This window comes from Epinephelus moara, chromosome 8 (genome assembly GCF_006386435.1).
Source record: "Epinephelus moara isolate mb chromosome 8, YSFRI_EMoa_1.0, whole genome shotgun sequence".
In the NCBI taxonomy this organism is placed as follows: domain Eukaryota; kingdom Metazoa; phylum Chordata; class Actinopteri; order Perciformes; family Serranidae; genus Epinephelus; species Epinephelus moara.
Window position 1 is genome coordinate 41,500,154 of NC_065513.1, and position 24,426 is coordinate 41,524,579.

The 24,426-nt window shown below is 39.1% G+C and overlaps 1 protein-coding gene across 1 annotated transcript; it reads right to left on the bottom strand.

Moving 5' to 3' along the window:
* Window positions 1-8,559: 8,559 nt before the first annotated feature.
* Window positions 8,560-24,372, bottom strand: mrpl1 (mitochondrial ribosomal protein L1). The gene is made up of 9 exons (XM_050050892.1): window positions 24,284-24,372; window positions 22,560-22,668; window positions 22,038-22,293; window positions 19,565-19,648; window positions 19,151-19,222; window positions 17,405-17,516; window positions 17,171-17,271; window positions 15,244-15,325; window positions 8,560-8,709 (listed from the first exon to the last, which is right to left on the bottom strand). The coding sequence occupies exons 1-9, from the start codon at window positions 24,312-24,314 to the stop codon at window positions 8,612-8,614; spliced, it is 945 nt and encodes a 314-aa protein (XP_049906849.1). The 5' UTR covers window positions 24,315-24,372; the 3' UTR covers window positions 8,560-8,611.
* Window positions 24,373-24,426: the final 54 nt, after the last annotated feature.

The following is a 24,426-nucleotide window of genomic DNA, read 5'->3' on the forward strand; positions in this document are numbered from 1 at the left end:
GTTCAAAACATGATGGGAGATAAAGAACAATACAATACACAGAGGATAAGACTGTGACAGTTTCTGCTTCACACAGGACGAGTAAGTTCTGAGCCCCACCAGTCTTTCACTGACATGTAACAGGTGTAACCCAGACCCAATAACCCAGTGAGAAAATACAGCTGGGGTCATGAAGTCTAACAGTCAACTCAGTAACAGTGCAAACTGTAAACCACCATGTTCTGTACAGACACACTATAGACAGTGACCAAAAAGTGACATTTGCTTTATGGAACATAAAACAGCAAATCTGAGCTGCAAACTACAAACAGTCCAGCATGATGGGAAATGTGGGCGTCGCTACAATATCAAGGCAGTAACTGTGTTTAGTCATGGAAGGATGACTGAACAGGCCGACTGGGCACAGGGGCCTGAAGTGTGACAGGGGAGTCGGTCCCTGGTCCTCACCTGCAAAATGTCACTCAAATGAACACATACTGATCAGGAAGAGCCTCAAAATGACCACAGAGACATGCAAAACAATACAAGGCTGAACAACTGTATAGTGTGTGTCTTGCTCCTACAGGAGAGGAAGGGGTAGGGTGGGGGGGCTTTTGCATATCTGTGCCCAGGGGCAAAGGGTCTGATAATCTGTGCCTGATTAAAATGTGAGTTTCGAACCAGTTTATAGACTTTATTATTTCAGTTTAATATCCATATAATGCAGTTGGAGTACTGACATGAAGTCCTGTTGTACTTAAGGTGTGATGTATTGTCTTTATATATTCTAAGGCAGTGGTTCTCGATGGTGTGTCCCAGCACACTGTTGTGCCCTGATGCAAATCCAGGTGTGCCGTGGGATTTTATAAGAACCACTCATAATTACTGCAATATTCAACTGAGCCTATACAAAAACTTTTGAATTAATTTTTAATTGACTGTATCAGTGTGTCGTGCAAACCTATTTCCTAATAAAGAGGCAAACTCGACCTGAACTTAATTCAATTTAAGGTAATTTAATTTAATTTAATTTAATCTAATTTAATTTAAGTCAATTAAGTGTATTTTATTTCATTCTATTTTATTTAAAAAGTCTTCGTGTGTGGGAATTATCTGACATCATTTCCCGTTTAAAATGATGATTCATTGGTGTTTTGATGTCATTTTAAAAAGTTTAAAATGAATTCTTGATCATTTTGTCAAATATTTCATGAGTAATAGCACAAAAACTTTTAAAACCACTGTACTGATACTGTGGAGACTTAACTAAAGTCTAGTTTTTATTTCACTAAAGTTCCCTGAAAAATGAATTGTCTACTAACAGTATTTGGAGACAAGTGAAAAAGTCAAAAGTGGTCAGGTTTTGGAGAAACTAATAAAATACTGAAGTGATAAAGAGCTGTAAAAGCTCATAGAAATGTTCAAATTTTGTGTGATATGAACTTTCACATGTGTCTGATGTGCTTCATTTTAATTTGTTCTACTTCCTACATTATTCAGTGTGACTTTATTCACTTAAAATGTCTTAATATTGAGTTTATAGTAACTTTAACATGCTTTAACAGCAGTTTAATACACTTTACATCACTATCTAACTCATGGTGGCAGCTTATGGTTCCTTTAACTTACTTAAGTGCATTTAATGGTTACTGTTATTAACATACAGTATGATTTTATGACACAATGTACTGCATACATTTAGCTGTGACTTTAAGTATTCGTGTGTGTTTTATGTTTATCCCTGATGCTAATAATCCCACAGGGACTCTGAGGAGCTTTCCCAGTGTGTATTAAGATCATATTGCCTTCATAAAGTATGACTATATGATTTCTGCTGGATGTATTTGTCATCCGTAGCTGCAGGGAGTTTAATTCAGCTGATGATTGTATTATAACAGTGGAGTATTATGGGATGTGTGCAGAGAGTTATGTTTAATCAGAGGGAGTGCAGCGCTGAGATTCCTCAGTGTCACATGGCAGTAACCTGATCTCCACTCAGCCCTTTTGTCCTCTGCCAGAAACTGGGATCAGAATCAGTTTTGCCTTTGAACGAGTTTTCTTTCTTTCTGCTGCTTTAATGTTTCTGCTGCTCCCGTCTGCCGCCCTCAAACTATTCACAACCTGCACTCAGATCTGAGTGAACCCTGACCTCCAGTCTGGGACCCTGACGAGTCGACGTGAGCAGAAATCAGTCAGAATAATTAATGTTGTCTCTGTTTTAACTGTCATTACTTTGACACCTCGGGACGAGTCTGCTGATGATTTAACTTTATTCTCACATTGAGGTCAGATTTAATACAGAGAGTGAACTGAGAGAAGATGAATCCACTTTCATTTGTCTCTGGTTATGATCATAGAAATGTTTTCACACTATTATGAGGAGATAAATAACATCAGTCAGGTGTTTTCATAAAGTTACTTCATGCTCAGTTCATGTTCAGAGACACTTCTGCACTGTTTTCCTTTTTTAAATCAGTGTCATAGATGTAGATTTCGGGGGATGACACAGGGGACATGTCCCTCTCAATATTTAAAACATGTGCATTTGTCCCCCAAATAAAAAGATGAAAGTAACAGAGGAATGGGGCGTCGGTGGCTTAGTGGATAGAGCAGGCACCCCATGTACACAGCTGTTGCTGCAGTGGCCTGGGATCAACTCCAGCCTGTGGCCCTTTGCTGCATGTCATGCAAAAGAAATCTAAAAAAAAAAGAAAGTAACAGAGGACTTTTATTTTGACAAAATTAATATTTTGACTAATAATCGATGCAGAAAAGGAACACACTGGTGCATAAAAACTAACCACGATGCAGGAAACTGCAGGAAAGAAAAGTGTTTGATGCTCAGTGTCATATGTGTCCCCCCAATGTTGAAACAAAACCCTTGATTCATGTGATTTGGGAAATACAGGAAGACAAAAGTCCTACTTTAATATAATGCGAGTGGTCTTAGTGCTGAACGTGTTCAGTCAAGGAACAGCACTTCATTTGTAAAGCGGCACATATTTACAGGTTTATATTTGCATTCTTCTTCTTTTTTTTCAGTTTCATGTAACTGTGGCAGATGAATTCAAGGTTGCAACTAACAATTATTTTCATTATAAATTAATTTGCCAGTGATTTGTTTTTTAATCATTAACTTTGTTGGAATAATCAAATACTAATGTTTGGAGATAAAGAAAAATGCCCATCATACTTTCCCAGAGTCCATGATTACATCTTGTTTTGTCCGACCAGCAGTCCAAAACCCCAAAGTACTCAACTTATAGTGATATAACACAGAGACAAGCAGCAAATCTTTACATTTCAGATACTAATAAAAGCTAATATCTTGGCTTTTTTGCTTAGAAAATTCTAATTAATCAATAAATTATAAAAAATAATCATTTAATTGACGAATCATCTGCAATCATTTCTCTCTATCTCCCACTAGAGCAGAAACCATCCAGTAAAACTTGATCACAAAAAATCAATCAGGTATTTTCATTAAATTAAAGTTACAGACATGATTTCTTTCCGAATATAATATGTCATGACATTTTACTGGAGATTTATTTTGTCTTCACAGAGGTCAAAGGTCAAACATGTCAAGCACATTCAACAAAATGACCTCCCAACCGATCACACCACCTGAGGTGTGTCCTCATAAATCCTGGCTATGAAGATTTTTGAAGTTCTGTGTGACACACAATATCTAATTAAAAAATATTATGTTTTAAAGGTCCAGTGTGTCGGATTATGAAGCATCAGAAATGGTATAAAATATTCATAACTATGTTTTCATTCAGTTAAAATCACCTAAAAATGAGAATCACAGTGTTTTTGTTGCCTCAGAATGAGCTGTTTATATCTACATATGGAGTCCGCCATGTTGTTTCTACAGTAGCCCAGAATGGACAAACCAAACACTGGCTCTAGATAGGGCCGTTTGCGTTTTCATGTTGGCCACCGTACTTCTTCTATTGGCTCGGCACATGGGAGAAGTTTCAGTTCTGCAACCTCAAAGCTAGATGCCACTAAATCCTGCACACTGGACCTTTAATATTTTATAAATACACTTGTGCATGTTGCAGGTTTCTATGTCTGGAGTTAAATTAACTGATTCTTTATTGTTGAAATGCTGCAAAATCCTAAAACCATCTTAAGAGCCCTTTAAGATCCCAAGCCAAGTTTTATTTATATAGTCCAAAATCACAAATCTGCCTCAAAGGGATTTAGCCTCCATGTTTAGACTCTGTATTCAGACAAGGACAAAAAAAGAAAAGCATTAACAGGAGGTAAACAAGGAGAAACCTCAGGAGGAGCATCAGAGGAGGGAAACATCTTCGAGGACGCACAGATGTGCAGAAGACGTCTGGAATAACAACGATAAATTCACACTATGAATCATCAGAATAACATTATAGATACCAAACACACATGAAGAGTACAGGCCTGTAAACGTCACACAGGCAACAACTTCTCTGAAGCTGCTGCTCGTCAACAGGAGTCAGCTTCATCATTTTTATTATTTCCAGTTTCCACAGCCTCCTTCCATTGTGACTCTCTTTATCTGCCAAATCCTATTACATTAGCTGCAGCAACAGCCTGATCTCCCCACAGGGACCAATAAAAGCTCCAACTTATCTCCATCTTACACTGAATATCAACCTGCACGGCATCAGAGGACGGCTGCGTAACTGTCTGTATACTAATTCAACACACAGTTTGAGAAGACATCTCGGCTCTCGCTGTGGTTCAGGGACATCAAACATCATGTGTTACCTTCCCAGAGACACGCTGCGTGTTGTTAGCAGCTCATACTGACACAAAAATAAATCTTTAAAGGGGTAAATGTTGACCTCAGCAGGGTGAGGACGCAGCTACAGGGACATTGAGCTAATATAAAAACAGTTCTCAGTTAAAGCTTCAATTCACTGGTTTAACTTCAGGCTTTGAATCGTAAACATGAATTAATAAAGACACTGTTCGGCTCAGGAAAAACAGCTGGAGGAGCTTATACTTAAATTAATGAAAAAAATAACCTAAACTTTGCATTTTGGGGGAGTTAAGACATCCCGCAGGTCTCAGTGAGATCCCCTCAGACTGTCTGCTATAGCAACATAAATCAACTCGTCTTCAACATGTGAGTTTGGACTCAGAGACACTGATGAACTGATGAGAATTTTTCAAGGCCATTCAGTCATTTTCTGCAACCTTGACTCTTGTCTGTTTCCCTCAAACCCAAGAGGCCACACACACACACACACTCACACACACTGTAATGAAGCTTGCAAGACATTTTTATAGATAATAAAAGAGCACATCTTTGTTACACAGATCAATAAATATGTTTATATCTAGAGGATGGTTGTCAGTGGCCCCGCACGTCTTTATGAATTATTGAGTAAAATATTAAAAGAACAGAAAATCAAACTTCTCCTCTGGCAACACTTCATATTTCTGGTGATTTCAGCTGCAACAGGTGGCAGGTATTCATCGCTGCAGGAGGCTGCAGCACAGGCTGTGTCAATACTGCCTCCCAGTGTCTGGCGGCGGTACTACACCTGTGGTACACTCATTACTGTAGTCAAAGTGTTTGATTTTGCTTTATAAAACCTGCGCACACCTTGTAAAGACTGAATATATGCATACTAGAGATGTGATTTTAATTTCTCCAGATTAAAACTCCAAATGTACATGAATGTGATGAAGTACAGTCTGCTAGGGAGAACATTCAGTGATCTCTAAAGGACAAAGTGTTTGGTGTAAATTAGGCTCCTATCTTGAATTAAATCATGTAATAGTTACTTATTAAGAGGCCAAATGTCCGTATTAAAGGGACAGTCCACCTCTGAAATCAAAAGTACATATTTTTCCTCGTAACTGTAGTGCTATTTTCAAATCTAGACAGTTTTGGTGTGAGGTGCAGAGTGTTGGAGATATCAGCCGTAGAGACGTCTGTGTTCTCTCCACTATAATGGAACTAGATGTCACTCAGCTTGTGGTGCTCAAAGTGCGAAAAAACTACATTTGAAAAACTCAACAGCAATGTCTCTTTCCAGAAATCATGACCTGGTTACTCAAGATAAGCCACAGACCTTGTTGTGAGCAGTTTCATGTAGGAACTGTTTTCTGTCTACCAAACCACACCCACTAACTGTATCACTGTGCAGACAGAAGCGTGCATCATGGGTGAAAACGTGGAGATTGTCCGTTTTTTCCTGGTTTGGACTCCTTAGAAACAATAAAGTCTTGTTGCTGCAACAATACATGCAGTGATATTTTAGACAATAGTGTTGTACCCTGTGCACAAATCCTGCTCCATGAAGAAATGGTTTCCTCCAGAGGTGGGACAAAGTCACAAGTCTCAAGTCTTTCGGTTCAGGATTATCCGCTGCAGGACAACAGGTCTGAGAACAGTTTTTATCATTCAGTGATCAGACTGTTGAACTGTCTTTTGGCTGCACTTTATTGGCCTTTTTAGTAGCTTCTATTTTAGATTTATTTATCTACTTATTAACTGAATAATTTTACTGCACTGAGAACTTTTAATTTTGCTGGTTTTAGACGTGAAACAGTATTTCGTTTTTACGTTTCATCATAAAAAAAATGACAATGAAAGGAATTTGAATTTACACTCAAGTCACACTTAAAGACAGGCAACTCCAGAGTCACGTCGCAGGTCCTAAACTTTAAGTCTCAAGTACTTAACAAGTCATAATGCACTCTTCACCAAATGTAATGCCATTTTAACAGCAGTTATGATAGTAATAATATATTTGCAATAATCATGAATGCTTTTTAAGTTTGTATTTATTTGTTTGATTGTTTAAAGTTGTTGTATCTCTGTCTGTAAATTTTGACCCACACGCTTTTCATACTGCAATTCATTTCTTGTTGACCACCTCACAGTTTTTGTAGGTGAACTAATCTTTGGTATAATTTTTTCCAGCTGACACTCAGTAATGTCATGTCAAGTTCCCTCCTGCAGCCTGAGTGGAGTGTCGGATAAGTTCAACGTGGATCTGGGGAATTAAGTGTCGACTTGCTGGGAATGAAAAGCTTCAGTGATTCGTGAGTTTTTTGAGTAACATACTTTTTCATCTTTGAGCTCGGGGTAAGGTATCAAGTGTTAAAAGTCAAAAGGCTCAAGTCCAAGTGAAGTCATGAGTCAAAATCCAAGTTGAGCTGCAAGTCTTTTTTGATTTTGTAGAGTCTAAAGTCATGAAATTCTTACCCTAGTCTGGCATGAGTCCAAATCATGTGACTCATATCCACATCTCTGCTAAATATCCAAAGTTTATAACCTGGCTGCAGAGATTTGCTCTGTCAGCCACTAGAGCACCAGTGAGTTCAGGTACGGATGCTAGATGATCAGGTTGTTGGTGTTGGTGTTGGATGGGGTTCAGGTAAGGACTCAGTCAAGATCTTTGAAACCAAACTGGGGAAAGCATTTCTTCATGGAGCAGGATTTGTGTACAGAGGTACTGACATGTTGAAACAGGACAGTGACAAACACAAACTGTCAAACTAACGCTATTGTCCAAAATGTCACTACAGCATGTAGCAGTAAGACGTCACTGGAAGTGAAGAGCCCAAACCAGGAAAAACAGGATGGTGTCCAGGTTTACACTTGTGATGCACACTTCCTTTTGAGTGGTGATGCAGTTAGTGGGTGTAGTTCAGTAGAAAGAAAATAGTTCCTACATGAAACTGCTCACAACAAGGTCTGTGGATTATCCTGAGAAACCAGGTCATGATTTCTGGAAAGAGACACTGATGTTGAGTTTAATTTGTTTTTGGAGCTTTAAGCACCACAAGCTGAGTGACATCTAGTTCCATTATACTGGAGAAAAGGCAGACATCTCTACGGCGGTTATCTCCGACACTCGGTGACTCACACCAAAAATATGAAGATGTAAAATTAACACTACAGGTCAGAGAAACACTATGTACATCCTTACACCTGTGAAGAGTTCAGATTGTTCACAGGTGCATCAGACAGGGGCTCTCTAATTTACACCAAACAGTTTCATCTTTGACATCACTAAACGTTTTCCCTAAAAGACTGCTCTTCATTACATTCATGGACATTTATTTTAAATCTGGAGAAATTACATCTCTAGTGTACAGTTACTCATATGGTCAAAGTGTTTGCAGCTTTTAGCAAAATTAAACACTTCAGCGTCATTTCAAATCAACTTTCAAGTTGAGTTTTCAAAGTTAAAGACTCTCCAAAGTTAGGATAATTCTGACTGAACGAGGATCATTTAATTATAAAATGGAAATCATTTAAAAAGAATGTTAGTAAATACAGACGTGACACACTGTGCTATCAAACTTTATCTGGATTAGAGGAAAGAGCTGGATTTTAAATACTTTTACAAGTGTTACTAACACACACACCTTTGTGGACCTTTGATGCACCTCCATGTGTCCTGTGAAACACCACAGCATCAGCTGATTTATGGGCTGTAGCCTCCTGTGGGTCATTATTAATAAAAGTCACTGTTCTGTTCTGGTCACCTTGTTTTGTTCTCCTCTTACTCTCCTGGGATGTTTTTGTTTTTAACAGCAGACACCAGAGCTCAGGAGCCAAAGTCAGAACAAACACTTTATTCAATACAGTGAATATATACAATGTGAGAACAGGTCACTCTTCTTCTTCTGGTGTCGGTAAAACGTCTTCGCTCTTGAACCAAAGAGCTTCACTGGTGTGACTGGCGATGATCGCTCGCTCGATGAAAGGTCCTGGGGAGGAGGAGGAGGAGAAGAGGAAGAAGTGTGTCATCATTAGGAGATTGTGTTAATGTAGTTGGAAATGGAGGCGTGAGGTCAAAAGGAAATTTTTAAAACACTTTTCATTACAGCTGAAAAACACTTTGAGAGATGCTGCGGCGAGATACGAAAATCAGACTGAAATGAAAACAAAACAAAACGTCAGGGTTTGGTGATGTCAGGTTTTGCAGTAATAATACTTTTAAATTCAGATAACAGGTTTTCTTTCTTTCTCTTCACAATTAGCACAGAAGTTAAAGATTATTCTCATTATTAATTCATCATCATTTTTTATCGTCATTAGTGACAACTATCGTTCAGATTAATCGAAGAAAAATATAGAGAAAAATGACTTTATAATTTCCCACATTCCAACGTGACGTCTTCAGCTGTCTGACCAACAATCCAAAAGTCATGTGTAGTTTCTGTTTTGCATTTTTATGGTTTAGTTCTAGTAAATAATAACATACATTTTGGCTTTTTGTTGTAGTAATCTTATTTTGTGTTTTATATTGCTTGTTTTAGAGCTGTACATTTTTATTCTGCATTTTTCGTTCTGTGTTTTCTGTCTGTAACTTGTTGCTGCGTGTCTCGGCCAGGACACTTGAAAAAGAGATTTTTAATTTCAAGAGGTGTTTATAAAGGTTAAATAAATAAATAAATAAATAAAGTCCAGTGATATTCAGTTTGGTATTGTTTGCAACCAAAAAACACAAAACAAAACATTGAATCCTCGGAACTAAAAACTTCCCAGACTTCTCAATTGAAAAATGTTAATTGCTGTTTAAGTAAATAAAATGACCATACATTTCGTTACTACAAAATTAGGTCAAGAAATATATGCACCAACAATACGTAGTTAAGACTGAAGAAGAATCTGACTCTGAACATCGCAGACACTTTGTAATAAAGAACTTATCGACTGGTTCACCAACAGGTTTAAGTCCCTCAGACACAGAAACATGTTTTTTCCTTCACTTGGATGATTTCAGAGTTTGAGGCTAGAAGGCTGTTTTCACATTTATCTGCTGAAGGAGGAAGTTTCTCTGAGCTCAGCATGGATGTATGAAGACACCTTGAACATTAATATCTGCAGTAACATTTCTGATTTTTTCAATGAGAGAGAAGGGTAACATGTAATTTTAAGGATTTTTTTTAATGACTGACTAAACTCTTTGATGGAAAACCAAATAAATATCTGAAGGACAGTCATTTTTTTACATCTCGAAACATATCGGAGGGGGATCTTTACACATTTATACTCAGTTTTTCTGTCGTGGCATTCAGAGAGAGAGAGACCTTCAACCAACTTCTCTTATCGTGCTATTATCTCCTGGTAAACCTGTCGACACCAGTTCTTATAAAAAATATGTTATGACAAGTTATTTAAAACATAAAACAGCCAGCGTCTCCCTGGATAACAGAGCTGAGAATAAAAAAAGGAGCGTGAAGACTTCTAATACATATCAGACTGAGGATCAGTTTGCATGAGATTATGTTAAACAGCTGCCTTCAATCTGTCTCACCCACACACCCTGAATCTCGCTTTTATTTCAAAACACGCTTAAATTCCCTGCAGTCTTTTATTTCTCCCACGTATTTACTTTTAACTTACTTATAAATAGTTGTTTCAGCATTGTTTTCCACTGTTGTCTCAGATCCCCTGCATTCAGGTCTTTATTTATCAGCATATGGTTGTGCTTTTTGTCATGAATAATTCCCATAAGCCCCTTGGGGATTTCCTTTCCCCTTCACCCACACGTTGCATTGCTGTGCTCTTTTCTCTGTTTTAAGCATCTCTCTGTGCAGTTTCCTCTTGTTTCTGCCCACGCTGCAGCCATTAGCTTCTGTCCAAATGACTCTTTAACAGGCATTAATGGAAATAAAGAAAAAAACCTCAGGTATTTAAATTAACAGTAAGTATTCACATCTTCTGATCCTTGACTACAAGGTGCAGAGGAAATTAAATTCTGCCCAGAGCCCTCGTGCACCTCTTGTCGGGGAGTTGAACTGCTGCATAATGTTTGCTGGCGACAACTCAAAGAGCACTCTTCGCTGACAGTTCAGAAAAGCCCAAGTGGCTCGACTCGTCGCACCGCCTTCAATGCTCGGCGATGAAAATTACAGAGCTGGAACGAGTCACTGAGTGAGACGCTTCACTCAGCTACTGTAGCGCAGAGGACGCTCTCTGCAGCCGGGAGGGTTCAGCAGAGCATTAACATTTCCAGGGTGAGCTGTGAAGAGTCCCATTGGGATCATCTGGAATAAAAGTGCAAGTTTACTGTGAGCACTTTAAACAGAAGCTGTGCGTGCAGTCACAGACCTGCTGCTGCTGCTGCTGCTGCTCCGAAATGGAAAAAGTTTTCTTTTAAGTTACCTTTGATTTGTTTGATAACTCGCATGACATCAAAAACCTCAATCTTTTAATGGTAGGAAGACGCCATGAGCCAAGAAACAACTCATTAGTTTTCGGTTTAGACGCAAAGAAAACATTGGGAGATAATTTTTCAGCTCATCAACTGCTGCACTTACTTGAAAAAAGACTTCTCATGACACCTGTGTAACTAGAGTCAGATCTGTCACTCTAAGATCTCTAAGTGCTTTCTCATTTTAGGTTTTTAATTTTTCTTTATATTTAGGTTCTTAAAATCCAATTAAAAGTGACCCGGGCATGTAGACACAAATTATGATTTGCAAGCAGCTCTTTCATTTAGCAGAAGTTTACATAAGGACAATGTTTGTTGCTGTTGTTTATGGTGCACAATCTCACATTAAAAAGCTTGACTAACACTAACACTGTGTTCCTGTGCTTTTCACTTTGTGCTTATTCAAAGGGCAGGTCTCTCTGCATTCTTTTCTGTGTTTTTCAAATGGTACTCCCACTCAGCCGTTAGCAAAGAGGAGTCATGTAGGTTACAGCTCAGATGGCCTCTCCTCCTGCGCTAATTAGAGGCAACGGTAGACCAACAACTCCTTGTGTTTTGCAAAGTAAAAGTACTGTTTCTGTCGAATGAGTCTGGTGGCTGTGGACGGGGCAGCTGCAAATCGTGTTTTAGCCTCATTAAAAACAGACCACATTAAAAAAAATCAATACAAGTTTAAGTGTACGCTATATTTGGATTGATTTTACTACTTAATGTTGCCATCAGATAATCTTTCCTGTCGGGGGAATGAAGCTGCTACATCACCCTCTACAAAGCCACCAGACTCTTTGAACAGAAACAGTAATTTTATCTCACAGCACACGGGAGTTAAGTGTTGAGCAAGCTATATAAAACAGTGAGCTAAGCTACGAGCTTCTCTACATCAAAATAACGTTTCACTACATTGAAGCTATCCCCGGAGGAATGCAGCAAGCTAAGCTACGATAAAATGGCAAAAGTAACTTGCTACTTGCAAAGCTACTGTTATTTTTTTTTTTACTTTGTCAAATCAACGTTTTCTCAGTGATCAGAAAAACTGTCAGCCAAACAAAAAGGCAGGCAATAGAATAGACTTAAAACAAAACTTTCTTCTTCTTTTTGTTTTTTGGAAACCTTTGTGACATGTCCTCCCTAACATGACATCTTCAGTTGGCCTATTGCTCTCTCTCTTTCTCTCTCCTCTCCCTACTTGATGCATTTTTCTGTCTCGGCCTCGCTCAGTCGATTCCCTTGCTCTGTGAGTAATTCAAAAACTGAATTCCAAAGTATATTTTTCAGTCAATAAAACTCTAATAAATAAAAGACAGTAATATAAACAATAAAAATAACAGACCTAACTGAAAACGTTTTTTTGTTTTGGGACATTAGAACATGAACATGTCCTGAAAATAACACGTGAGATCAGTATGTCACTTCTCAACCGCGCTACTCGGTTGATCAACTTGATCAACTTTGCTCCTGAAAAGCTGTTTGACTCAGAAAGTAGTGATGTTACCACCACACTTGTAGAGACACTACTGCCCATCACTAGACGTTACTGGTCAACCACTGCCTTAATCATTTAGTTTATTTGTGTTTTTGTGTGACTTCCAAAACCACATTAATGTGGCGTCCACAGCAGAGCAGGGGTTTATATTTAGCAATAAAAACCACATCAGGTCATGTGGGAAAAATTTGCGGAAGGCAGCATTTTAAAGCAAAAACAAATGAGCAAAATTTTAATTTTAAGATTTGAATGCATAATGAACACTACCAGGAAGCCTAGAGAATAGGCATTGTATCTACATCAATATTGTGATGTGAGACTAGATATGGCTAACATTTTGGATATCGTAATATTGTTAAGTGCTGTATTTTCCTGGTTTTAAAGGCTGCATTACAGTTAAGTGACGGCTTTTTCTGAACTGTATCATTTACCTTTAACCACTTAATCATCATATCCACATTACTGATGATTATTTACAAAAGAAAAACTCACTGTGTAAATATTTTGTAAAAGCACCAATAGGGCTGGGCGGCCGTGGTACTGCTTTTGTGGTTACCGTCATACCGCAGTACTCCGGCTACAGCGGCAGAACGGGGCCCGGCGGCCTACCTGCCTCACGCACCTACCTCACTACATGATGGAGGTGGCCTGGCCAACTGCCCCAAATCCAGGCCCGCGGGAGAAGGGGGCCCGGGATCCGCCGGCCCTCCCTCTTCCCTCTAACGTTTATACATACTATTTAACATTTAATACACAATAATAGATGGATTAGCAACAGATTTACTTCTGACGATAAACAGCTTCCATCCTAGACTTGTATAGCTTTTTAAATTGTTTTATTTAAGGTGTAAAAAAAAAAAGAGAGAAGACGATACCGCGATATCATACCGTCACCGCATCCCCCCAAAATAATACCGTGATATTGATTTTAGGCCGTACCGCCCAGCCCAAAGCACCAATAATAAGCCCAACAATACAGTATCATTGCATTATCGATATCAAGGTATTTGCTCAATGAAAATCCTGTTATTTGATTTTCTCCATGTCGCCCAGTCCTACTACAGAATGATATCAAAACCTCAAAAAACAAAACAAAAAAAGAAAACGACGGTGCCACCCTTTAAGCAGAAAAACCAGGATTGATATTTTCAAGGGTGTCACTGTGAGATAAAGAACCACAGAGATGGTTTAGTCCAAATCTGGGAGCTGTTTGTTATAAAACTTTGGTGAAACAAACCTGTTTTTCCAATATGACTCGGGTCCAAGCAAGTTAACTTGAGGCAGACTGAACGAGGAGGTTTTATACAAACTGTTTTACATTTCGTGTGTGGTCAGAACACAATCTGTGCCCCGACAGGAAGAATATCGGAGCAAGAAACCCATTATTCAGAGGCCGGCTGAAGAGACAAATGTGTGAGTGGCAACACCGTGCTCAAGAGAGAGATCCAAGATAGATGGGAAAGTAAAGACTTCTTGATAAGAGAAGTTTCAGGTCACAAAGGGCCGTTGGTTTTAAAGCGTCCTCCATCAGTGTTTCTGAAAGCTCTGCAGTTTACTTCAGCTCTGTTAATGACATTTTATTTAGCAGGCTCAGAATCAATTATATTGTAGATCATTTAAGCCTCTCCCTCTAATGAGGGTCCATTAGTTGATGATTACACTCAGCGTCTTATTATCGAACAGAAAGTGAAGCAAATGTACAGAAGATCACAAATGAATTAACTCCAACATCCCGAAAATACAGTCAGTTTATAGCAGCACTGAGACGAGTCCCGGCTGCCTCATCAGGGTCAATCTGGGGTCATTTTCATTCAGTGTTTAAGGGGCCGTAACTATGTTCTTTCTCTCCGAGTTTTCTTTGACTATTTGTGTCTTTTATATTTTTGCTGACTGTCTTTGAATGCATGCTTTACAGCTATGGAGCCATTAGTTTCCATTCAGTCTTGTGCATTATGAAAATCAATTAGCAGAGTTGCGTGATCCATCACAGTGAACAAAGTTCACATTATTTCTTGCCAGTGTTACATTAGTGTTGAGTGGCAGGACAGTCCAATAAAGATTTATTTGAAACCGTATAATAATAACAATGTGATTCTGGTGGGAATTTAATGCAAACTATAGCAAGCAAGCAAAATGTGGATGAAAACGTGAGTTGTTTTTCAATAAAATGGTTTAATTTTCCACCTCTGGATCCACCTAAGAACATGAAAGCTGACTGGACTACTCGCTCTCATTTCTGGGGTAAAAAAGTTCATAACACTTGATTTAGAAAATGCATCAATAAGCCTGGAAAAGTCATAACGCCTGGCTGGCATGTTGTCTCCCTGCTGTCTCCATCACTCTGACTGAGGAGCTGTAATCTGAACCAGGGAGGGAAACTAAAACCAGCCAGCAGATAAAAACTGGCACATTTTGAAGGCTTTTTTCTTCCAACAACCATTGTGGCGAATAAAAATCAATCAGCAACGTGTTATTTTATCTTGAAGAGCTGTCAAAACAGTTAGAGGGAGTTTATCAGCTGCTGCTGACAGAAGAAGAGCAGCCACAAAGTCACATGTGTTTGTGTTGTGATTTATTGGCTGGTGTTGGTGAACGTACCCATTTTAGCTGGTCGGTGGGAGCAAACATCAATCAGGATAGTTTGCAGGTTGGCAAAGATGTGTTCTTTGGGCATGTCGAGCTGAGAAGAGGAGAGAAAATAAATAATATGACCACTGCAACCAAACAAAATGCATTTTACATAACATAGATATTTTGTTTTCCTGGTCTTGTCTCACCTTTACATTTTCTGTTTCTGAAATCTGCTGCTGTAGGCCTGTCACAACAACTACTTTTGTTGCACGATGAATTGTCACAGAAATAATTGGGCTAAACAATATAACTGTCATTTTGAGACCATTTCATGCCACTGATATGATGACAAAACAATTGTGTAATAATGCAAGTACACCCTTTCAAAGAGCAATGAACTTTTTATTCTTAGGAATATTCAGACATTACAATTAGAATATGAAAAAAGTAAAAATAATTTTTAGAAAGTTTAGCCAGTGTGCTGCCAGAATATATGTATATATGTTAAATGATTTTTAAGACCTTTTCAAGATAATTTTTAATTAAATTTAAGACTAATTTTCTTTCGGACAAATCATCTTTTCTCTTTCAAGCGTTGCAGGTAAGTATGAAGTTAAGTAGTGTATATGGGGTCCCACACAGAGGTAGGTTTCATGAAGAAATATGGTTGTTAGAGTGAGTTAGGTTAATCTGTGTTTTGATCACAAGGTATGTCAGGTTCTTAAGATTTGTAACATCAGAAATGCAGACTTCACGCAGAGAAGCTCGACTTATTTTGATAAAAAGAAATTAAAGATGAGAAAAATAAACTAGATAAAATGTTTCTGGCAATAAAGAGCTCACAGATTCACATGTAAGACTATTTACTGACTTTAAAGGCCTAATATTTATCAAATTAAATTTAAGACATTTTAAAGGACCTGCAGACACCCTGCATACGATAAATCCATTACACACTTATCATGACAGGCCTAGCCTTTAGATAAATACAACTACAGTCATGATGTGCTGCCTTTAACTCTTTGAAACCTGGAGTGATGCCATTTTTCTTGTGCTGCTTTCAGATGCCTTTCTCAAGTTTGAACATTTGAACCCTGAGCAAATTGGTGCAATGTCTTTCAAAAACACGGGGAAAAAAGGCAATTAGCATCTTGGTAAGAAATGTTCCACAAAAATCTCAGGAGAAAAAATTAAAAAAGCTCAGTAACAACTATATTTATAATTATCATTAATACATATTTAAAGTTATGTTACAGAATTATTATCATTTTAAGCTCTTTTTCCAGGTAATTTCCTTGTTTGTTTTTAACTTTTCTTGCTTTAAATTTTCTCTTTTTACTAATTTCTTGCTACTTTTTTGGGTCATTTCCTCCCTCTTTGCTCCTTGCCTTCTTCCCGTGTCTTTGAAAGACACCAGGCAATTTGCTCAGGTTACAAAGGGTTAAATTTAACTTGTGAGGCTGTATTCTTAAGTATGACAATGACACATGCAGAGTCTTCAGCTGGTGTTTGTTCTGGGAACCTGACGAGCAACTTATGTTCCTTTTCAAAAATGGCGAATAATTTTGTGTTTTCCACGTCATACAAGATGGTACAACACGTATGAAAGCTTTGATCAGAACAAGACTGAACCCCTCCCCAGCTGAAACTCCCTCGCTGATTTTTGCAATTTGAAACTACTTTATAATCTTTTGCAATTCAAACTGATCCTGGTGGGAACTCAAATGTAGAAGCACAATTGTATTTCATGCCTAAATAAACCCAAACACTCCCCACAGTCTCTAAACTTTTTCCACTTTAACTTGTAAAATTTAAAATGTAAAACTGCCTCGTCCCCAGACACTGAAAGCCTCCTCTGAGCTGCTGTTGATGACAGAAAGACGTTCAACCTAACATCTCACTAACAGCTATAATAATCCCACTCAGCGCTCTGCAGCCGTTTGTTGAGACGTACCGTTCCGATCTGGGTCCTGACGAAGCAGTTGCTCTCCACCATGTACTCGTGACCCGTTTTAAACAACTCTAGCATCTTCGAAATCTGGACCCCGACTGTGCCTGAGTGTCAACAGAGAGAGAAAGAGAAAAGAATTGATTGTCTTCTTTATCTTATTAAAGCAGGTTTTGAATCCCAGGACTTTTTCACGAGTTAAAGCAAATTAACCTTCGATCTGCCAAAGATGCAGCTTACCTCTCCTGCTCTTTGGAAACTTCTTCCTCAGTTTGTTTTTCAGTGGTAGAATCTTGGGCAGTATTTCTGGCACTGCTATGTAGAAGTCTGCTGAGATCTCATCATCTAAAATCTGGAAGTGAATAAAATGTTATTGAATGAAACTTTAAAGACACCAGGAGGAGTCTTAAAGGAGTACTTCACCTACAAAATGACCATTTGTATATCAATAATACAGAAAACTTTGTTCTTCTCTCATGCCTTTTTGTAAAACGGTGAACATACTGACTTAAAACTGAACTGACAGTGAAGCCTGTTGATGCTCTCTTCAAAGCCACACTCCAGTACTAAGATTTTTTTTTGCGAAAATGCTGTGTTTAGGAAGTACTGAGAAAACAACTGGATAAATGAGTCTTGAATTAAGGCTTGGATATACTTTTGCATTAGAAGAGCTGGAGTCACGCGGACGTACACGCGGTTCTATAGTTTATAGATGTTCAGAGTATAATTGATGGTTCGCTTCAGCCCCGGCTGTAAACAGGAGGACTGGGAGGTGAGCTTACCGACCTCCTATGGCCAACATCAGGTGAAAGTGAAACTAAACAGGCTGCACATGGACATCCACATAGTGGTCAGTGCTGACCCTTGCAGATATGTATGGACGATAAGATTTACACCACATGGATGTAAAGCTGACCACCGCGGTTATGTGGGTGCAGAAACATTTTCTTTTAAGATTATTTTTTAGGGCTCTTTTTTTTGCCTTTTATTACAGAACAGCTAGAAAGTGACAGGAAAGGTCTCTATAAAAATATATATTAGGGACCATTTGTTATTTATGAGAAAAATGTGGGAAGCATGTTAGACATTTTTTTAAGCACTGAGGGGGGACGTATGTTTTTTATTTTGGCCTAGGAAAGGGACACACAACTTTAAATGATTGTACTTTGTATTCCTTTTACTGCTGATTACAGAACTTGCACCATTTATCAAAGAAAGAAACTATAAAAACAGAAATTATCATTGGATTTTCAGATGTATGGCTGTTCTTGAACACATCATGTGTGACAAATGTTTCCGTCAGAAATAAACATAATCAAATCTGAGCTTAAAATAGTGATATTTCATCAAAATCAACTCATTCTACGTCTCATCATCTCAAAATTAAACCGTTAGCATGAACTAACCTGCAAAAAACGATGCCTTTTTTCAACTTCAGAATCTCATCTTCAACTTTTAACTGTTATTTTGACATCTAATAATTAATTTACGGTGGAGGGAGGGTCGTGCATTCACTGCCAGTCACTCAAAGAGAAATATCTGTAGCTTCAGCAAGGGTCAAAGAAAAAAAACAAAAACTGATGTGACACCCCAGCAACCCCCGTAATGTGATGAATAAAGATCATTCCCTTAACGAAAGGGAACAGGAGTGGATCATGTGGTAGAAACTGATATCACAACAGCTGTATTTTACCAATATTGATATGTATATCATATAAATAATCAAACTGATGTTTAATGCAATGAGCTGTGCTCCACTGTTACACACTGCATCAGACAAAAGTCTAAAAATGTCTGAAAGAAAAACTTTAATGCCTCATTTTATTCGTTTTTATCTTTCCATTGCTTGATTTGAGAAATATGCTTTGTAACAAGATTTTACAATCATACTGCTAAAATAAAATTCCAGATGAACTAAAAAACTTGATCTGAACCTACAGTAAATGCTATATATACCCTTGATACACCTCAATTTAACCGACTCACCGGCTGCATGAGCTCTACTCCTCCAGCCAACATCGCTCCGTTCTCCTGGGCAACCTTCACTAGATTAGCATCCTGCAGAGAAAACCAGAACAACGTCACCCATTTAAATCTGATGCGGGGTGTGTCAAAGTCTGGCAGACCCCACCAGTCCCATTCATTACGGTCGTTAACATGCAACATCTAAGTTACAACCCACAACCTGTGCTCCTCGACAGGAATATTAATCAAACGCCGCTTGTAGGATTCCGTGATCAAAACACCCGAGCCCATTCATTACAGACAAATAAAAAGGTGCTGCTGCACATCTGAATCATGTTCAGACAATATTAAAGCAATTCATCAACAGCAGGTAATCAATTGGCTATGAAATTAAGATTCAGTGAGGCTGAGGGGGTGAAAAATAAAAGTTTTTACCTCAGTAAATACTAAAACTTTGTTCATCTCTGTCTTGAAGGGGTGCGGTAAGGTCAACGTGCTGACAAAGGGGTCGACTTTTTTCTGTGAGGAGAAAAAAAAGATTCAATTATTAGAGTTTTAAAGCCTCAGCATGCTCCAGCAAATAAAAGGATTCAGGAGGAGAGATAAGAAGAAGGAGGGATGTCAATCAAAGAGAAAGCTCAGATAATCAAGTATTAAATCTCTTCCGTTGCCACTTTAATTTTTCATTTCTCTGGAGTGTTCTTAATTCATTATGCAAAGGAACATTGGTTCTGCATGGTTCTGCAGAGACAGACAGATGAGAGCGAGGCTGTGAGCAAGTCTGTCTCATGTGGGCTGTCTGGACAACACAGCAGCTCTGCAGCTCTGTGATGTGGAAACAAACTCATGAGGTTTTTATTCCTCTGTGTCTCTCTGTTTTTCGCTGATTAACCAAAACTGCTCAGGTTGACTGATGCAGGAAATATCACTCAGACTGGTGGATTAATGGATATACACCAGTGAATTCAGAGGAGCCAAGAGCTGTTAAGATGCAGAACTCACCAAGTCACTCCAGAGAGCCAGCTTTGAGTGCAGACATGGTATAGCAATACAGATGTGACAATTTCGGTATATAACCCAACCGTTTAAGTTCTTTTTTGTCAAGTGCACAACAGTTACAGTGACGTTGTCTTTGGCAAGGAAAATAACAGATCTCAGACTCCCTTCAACTGTGCTCCTAAAGATACATACACCAATCAGCCAAGACATTAAAACTACTAAAAGATGAAGTGAATAAAATAGATAATCTTGTTACAGTGCAATCTTCTCTTTTCCACTACCCAACACATGCCACACCATGCTCAGGAATGGTTCAAGAAACATGACACAGAAGTTAAGGCGTCGACCTGGCCTCCAAATTCTCAACATCCTAATCTGCTTGAGGATTTGTAGGATGTGCTGGTACTCCAGAAGGTACCCCAAATCCATAGTGGGTCTTCCTTGGATTGGACTTGGAGATGGACACAGGGCCTCTGAGGGTGTCCTGTGGTGTCTGGCGCCAGGGTGCTGGCAGCAGATCATCTGAGCACTGTGGGTTGTGAGGTGGGGAACCATTCTGTCCCACAGATGTTCAGTCAGATTGGGATCAGAGGAATCTGGAGGCCAAGTCGACGCTTTGAGCTCTTGTCCTGTTCTTCGGGCCATTCCTGAGCAGTCCGGCTGTGGCTCAGAGGAAGAGCGGGTCGTCCACCAAACAGAAGATCTGCAGTTAGATCCTCGGCTCCTCCAGTCCGCATGTCGAAGTATCCTTGGGCAAGATACTGAACCCCAAATTGCTCCTGATAGCTGTTCCGTCGATGTGTGAGTGTGTGAATAGTTACTGGGTAGCAGGTGGCACCATGTATGGCAGCCTCAGCACACCAGTGTGTGAATGTGTGTGTGAAGGGGTGAAGGTGGCGTAGTGTAAAAAGCGATTTGAGTGGTAGGAAGACTAGAAGGTCCATTTACCATTTTTGCAGTGTGGCATGGCACATTGTCCTCCTAGGGGGTTGCCATGAGGAGAGGTATTTGGTCGGCAACAGTGTTTGGGTGGGTGGTGTGTGTCAGGTGGCATCCACATGAATGTGAGGACCAAAGGTTTTCTAGTAAAAGATTGCATTGAGTCAAGCTGTTATTCACTTCACCTGTCATTGGTTTTAATGGTGTGGCTGGTTGGTGTACATATAAAATACATAAGAAAAATTACGTAAGTGCAACACAAACTAATTAAAATCTAAGACATAAAATAGCGGAGCAGCTGAAATATAGGAATATACTGTATGTGTGTAATAGTTCCATTTGGGTTTGCACAAAAACAAAACCCTTGGCATTATTAACTTCGGTGTGCATATGTAATAATTAAACCCTGAGCTGATGTTTCTGCTGTTTTGTTCACCCCATTTATATCAATAGGTGTTAAAATATTAGTGTAAATGAAACCTTTGAGGACTGAGATAACTGTATGCATCACCACAGCTGCTTGTTGGATGGTTGAATAGCTTATAAACCCCCAAACTTTTCCAAAGTCAAAACTGTGAGAGCTGCTTCAGACAACTTCTGTAACTTTACTAAACCAACTATGTTGTTATCACCATATTTTAACAATATGGCGTCCCCTCTGACAGCTGGCTATCCACTCTGCCTTCTGGTGTGGCTTTTCAGAACCGACATAAATACTTTGGATTTCCGACATGGTTGGACAACACGTCGTAGGAACCACTTTTTCTCGCCATAACCCAGACATTAAGATGCTACATAACCTTTCAAGTCTGGCCAGGGGCCATTGCTGTACGTCCTCCCCTATTTCTCTCACCTCATTTTGTTCAGCTCTCTTCTGTTTCCTGTCTGACAGAAGCGAAATTGCCCCCTAAAAACACTTTCACAGCAAAACAACTCTTCAAATCTCTTCATCCACTCACTCTGTCGTTACCTTTTTTTCCAGTTTCATGTCTAGCCTCAGATCGATGTAAACAGGTTGATTGTGGGGAGCGAAGTCCAACTTCTGAAAGTTCTTCAGCATGTCGATGGCGTCTCCTGCGTCATAGATCGCCTGGGGGTAGAACCTCATAACATACACGTCGTCCACGGGCGCCCACGCTGTCTTGCCGAAAGGCTTATGTCTGTCTTTGTCATCGATGACCACCCTTGGTTTCTTCGCCTTCTCTGTGTCCTCCTCCTTTTGTGCCCTGACAAACAATGAGGGAGATGTTGAACAGAGAAGTATCAGGTCATCAAGCCTACCTCTGTCTGCTCTTGATTTTATACGTCACTGCACATGGTGACATTTCTATCTACTAAGTGAACAACAAGCTTGTACTGGTAGGCAGCTCCATAATGTGCAAAGGTGTTGCAGGGTAAAGCAAAATGGTGTTGAAAAACAGCTCCAGAGTCAGACTCTCTGGAGGAAGATCTTGAAAGTTTGTTTTACTGAACTGAGGGTTTGTAAACTCACTTGACAGCTGCGAAAGTCCTGACGGGCAGATTCCTCTGTGCAGTCGGTGAGATGCCGGTGTAGGCAGGAGCACCGGCTCTCAACAGCTGCCTCTGACATCCTGCTAAAACTGGAAAAGAGAAAAAAAAAGCAGTTGAGAAATGAAAACATACAGAGCTGGGTTACAGATGACATCCTCCATTTAACACACGCAGATGTTGTTCTCTCTTTATGTGACACACAACATGAAACTGTATACCAGAGATAGAGACATTATCTGCAAAGTGTATGTGTCAGGGTTTATCTCTGCCAGACTAAAGCAGACTGCATCCAATGTTTGTGCTATTTGCATGAAGTTGGAATTATTCGATAATATTTGTCGGCGGAGGAATATCTGCCTGCGCCAATATCATTTTATCAATGTGTCAGAGAGCTAGCTGTTTTGCAAAACAAAATGTGCTTAGCAAAAGTAAATACTTGTGTCAACTTGTCCACTGACACTAGTTAACATGCCACCAGTGCCTCTTTTAAGTTCACCATCAAAAGCACTTTTATAAATCCTGCTGTTAATTATAAGTAATAAATCTCAGGACGCCTGCAGGGATGTGTGCTGGGAAAATCTGCCTCATGTCGGCGAGGTCTGTTTGAGCTTCAAAGACTGTGTGCAGGATGCAAAGCAATTCATTTAATCAGGTTTTAATTTGTTGAAGTGTTGTGGTTAGTCATGGGCACGCAGAGACCGATCCAAAACCATCGAGAATCAGAATCGAGGTAATTTACTGGTAGGTTTAATGTACAAGGAATCTACTTTGATGTATTGGTGCATAACAATAAGCATAATAAGGGAAAATACAAATTGAGGCAAGTACTACAAGGCAAGAATAAGAAATATCTAACAGCAAGACTACAATAAAATATCAAAAAATACAATGAAAATGAAAAGACGTGCAAAACACAATATGTATAATATATCTCTCTGACATATACAGTATGTGCACAATTTAAGTGTAACCAACAGGAAGATACAGTTTTCTGTATTACTGCTCTTTGTTTTGTTTGTTTGTTTGTTTATTTCAACATACAGTTCAGCTCTTTTCGACACGGAGCAGGTTATAAAGCCCATAACACTGGACGTTGCCTGTTATTACATTTTCTGCACGAAACTGCGTTCAGAAATCTGACAATTTAACACACCCTCGCTTTTAAGTACAAGTAAATATGCAAAATAACATTACTTCAAACCTAGATTTACTCATTAATAGTAAGTCTTCGTTTCGGCATACATATAAACATCTAAGCAGCACTTTAAATTAACTAAATAACGACTTTTTGAAGTCATTACCACTTCTCGTCACCGCCTACTACTACGTGTAATGTCAAGGACGCTCTGAAATAAAACGGTTAACAGTATTTAATTAAAGCCCCCCTTGTTAATTATATTTACGCCGAATGCAATGTAGAACTCCAGTAATTCAGATATGATCTTAAGTGATGTGTCTCCATGTAAGGAAATCGTCGATACGCAAGGGAACAGTAAAATTAACACACTTTTGGTAGCTGTATTCATTAACAAGGATGGCTAGCTAACGGAGTAACACGTAAGCTAACAGGCTATAATGACTGATAACTGAGACGAGGAGCCAAAGCGGAACCCTGAAATAAATAGCATGTACTTCTCTTTTAAATACATGACGTGAATGTTTACTGTCACTTAGAATAAAGTCAATTACATATAAACATCTGACCTTTCCACACACTCCGCGTGCAGGTTGCCATGTCTGGGAATGACGCTGTTCCGTGTGGAAACAGCGGTACGTGCTAAACAGTTCCGCCTGGAGAGTACAAACCAAACCTCCATGCAAAAACTGCCAATCTATGATTATCTTCA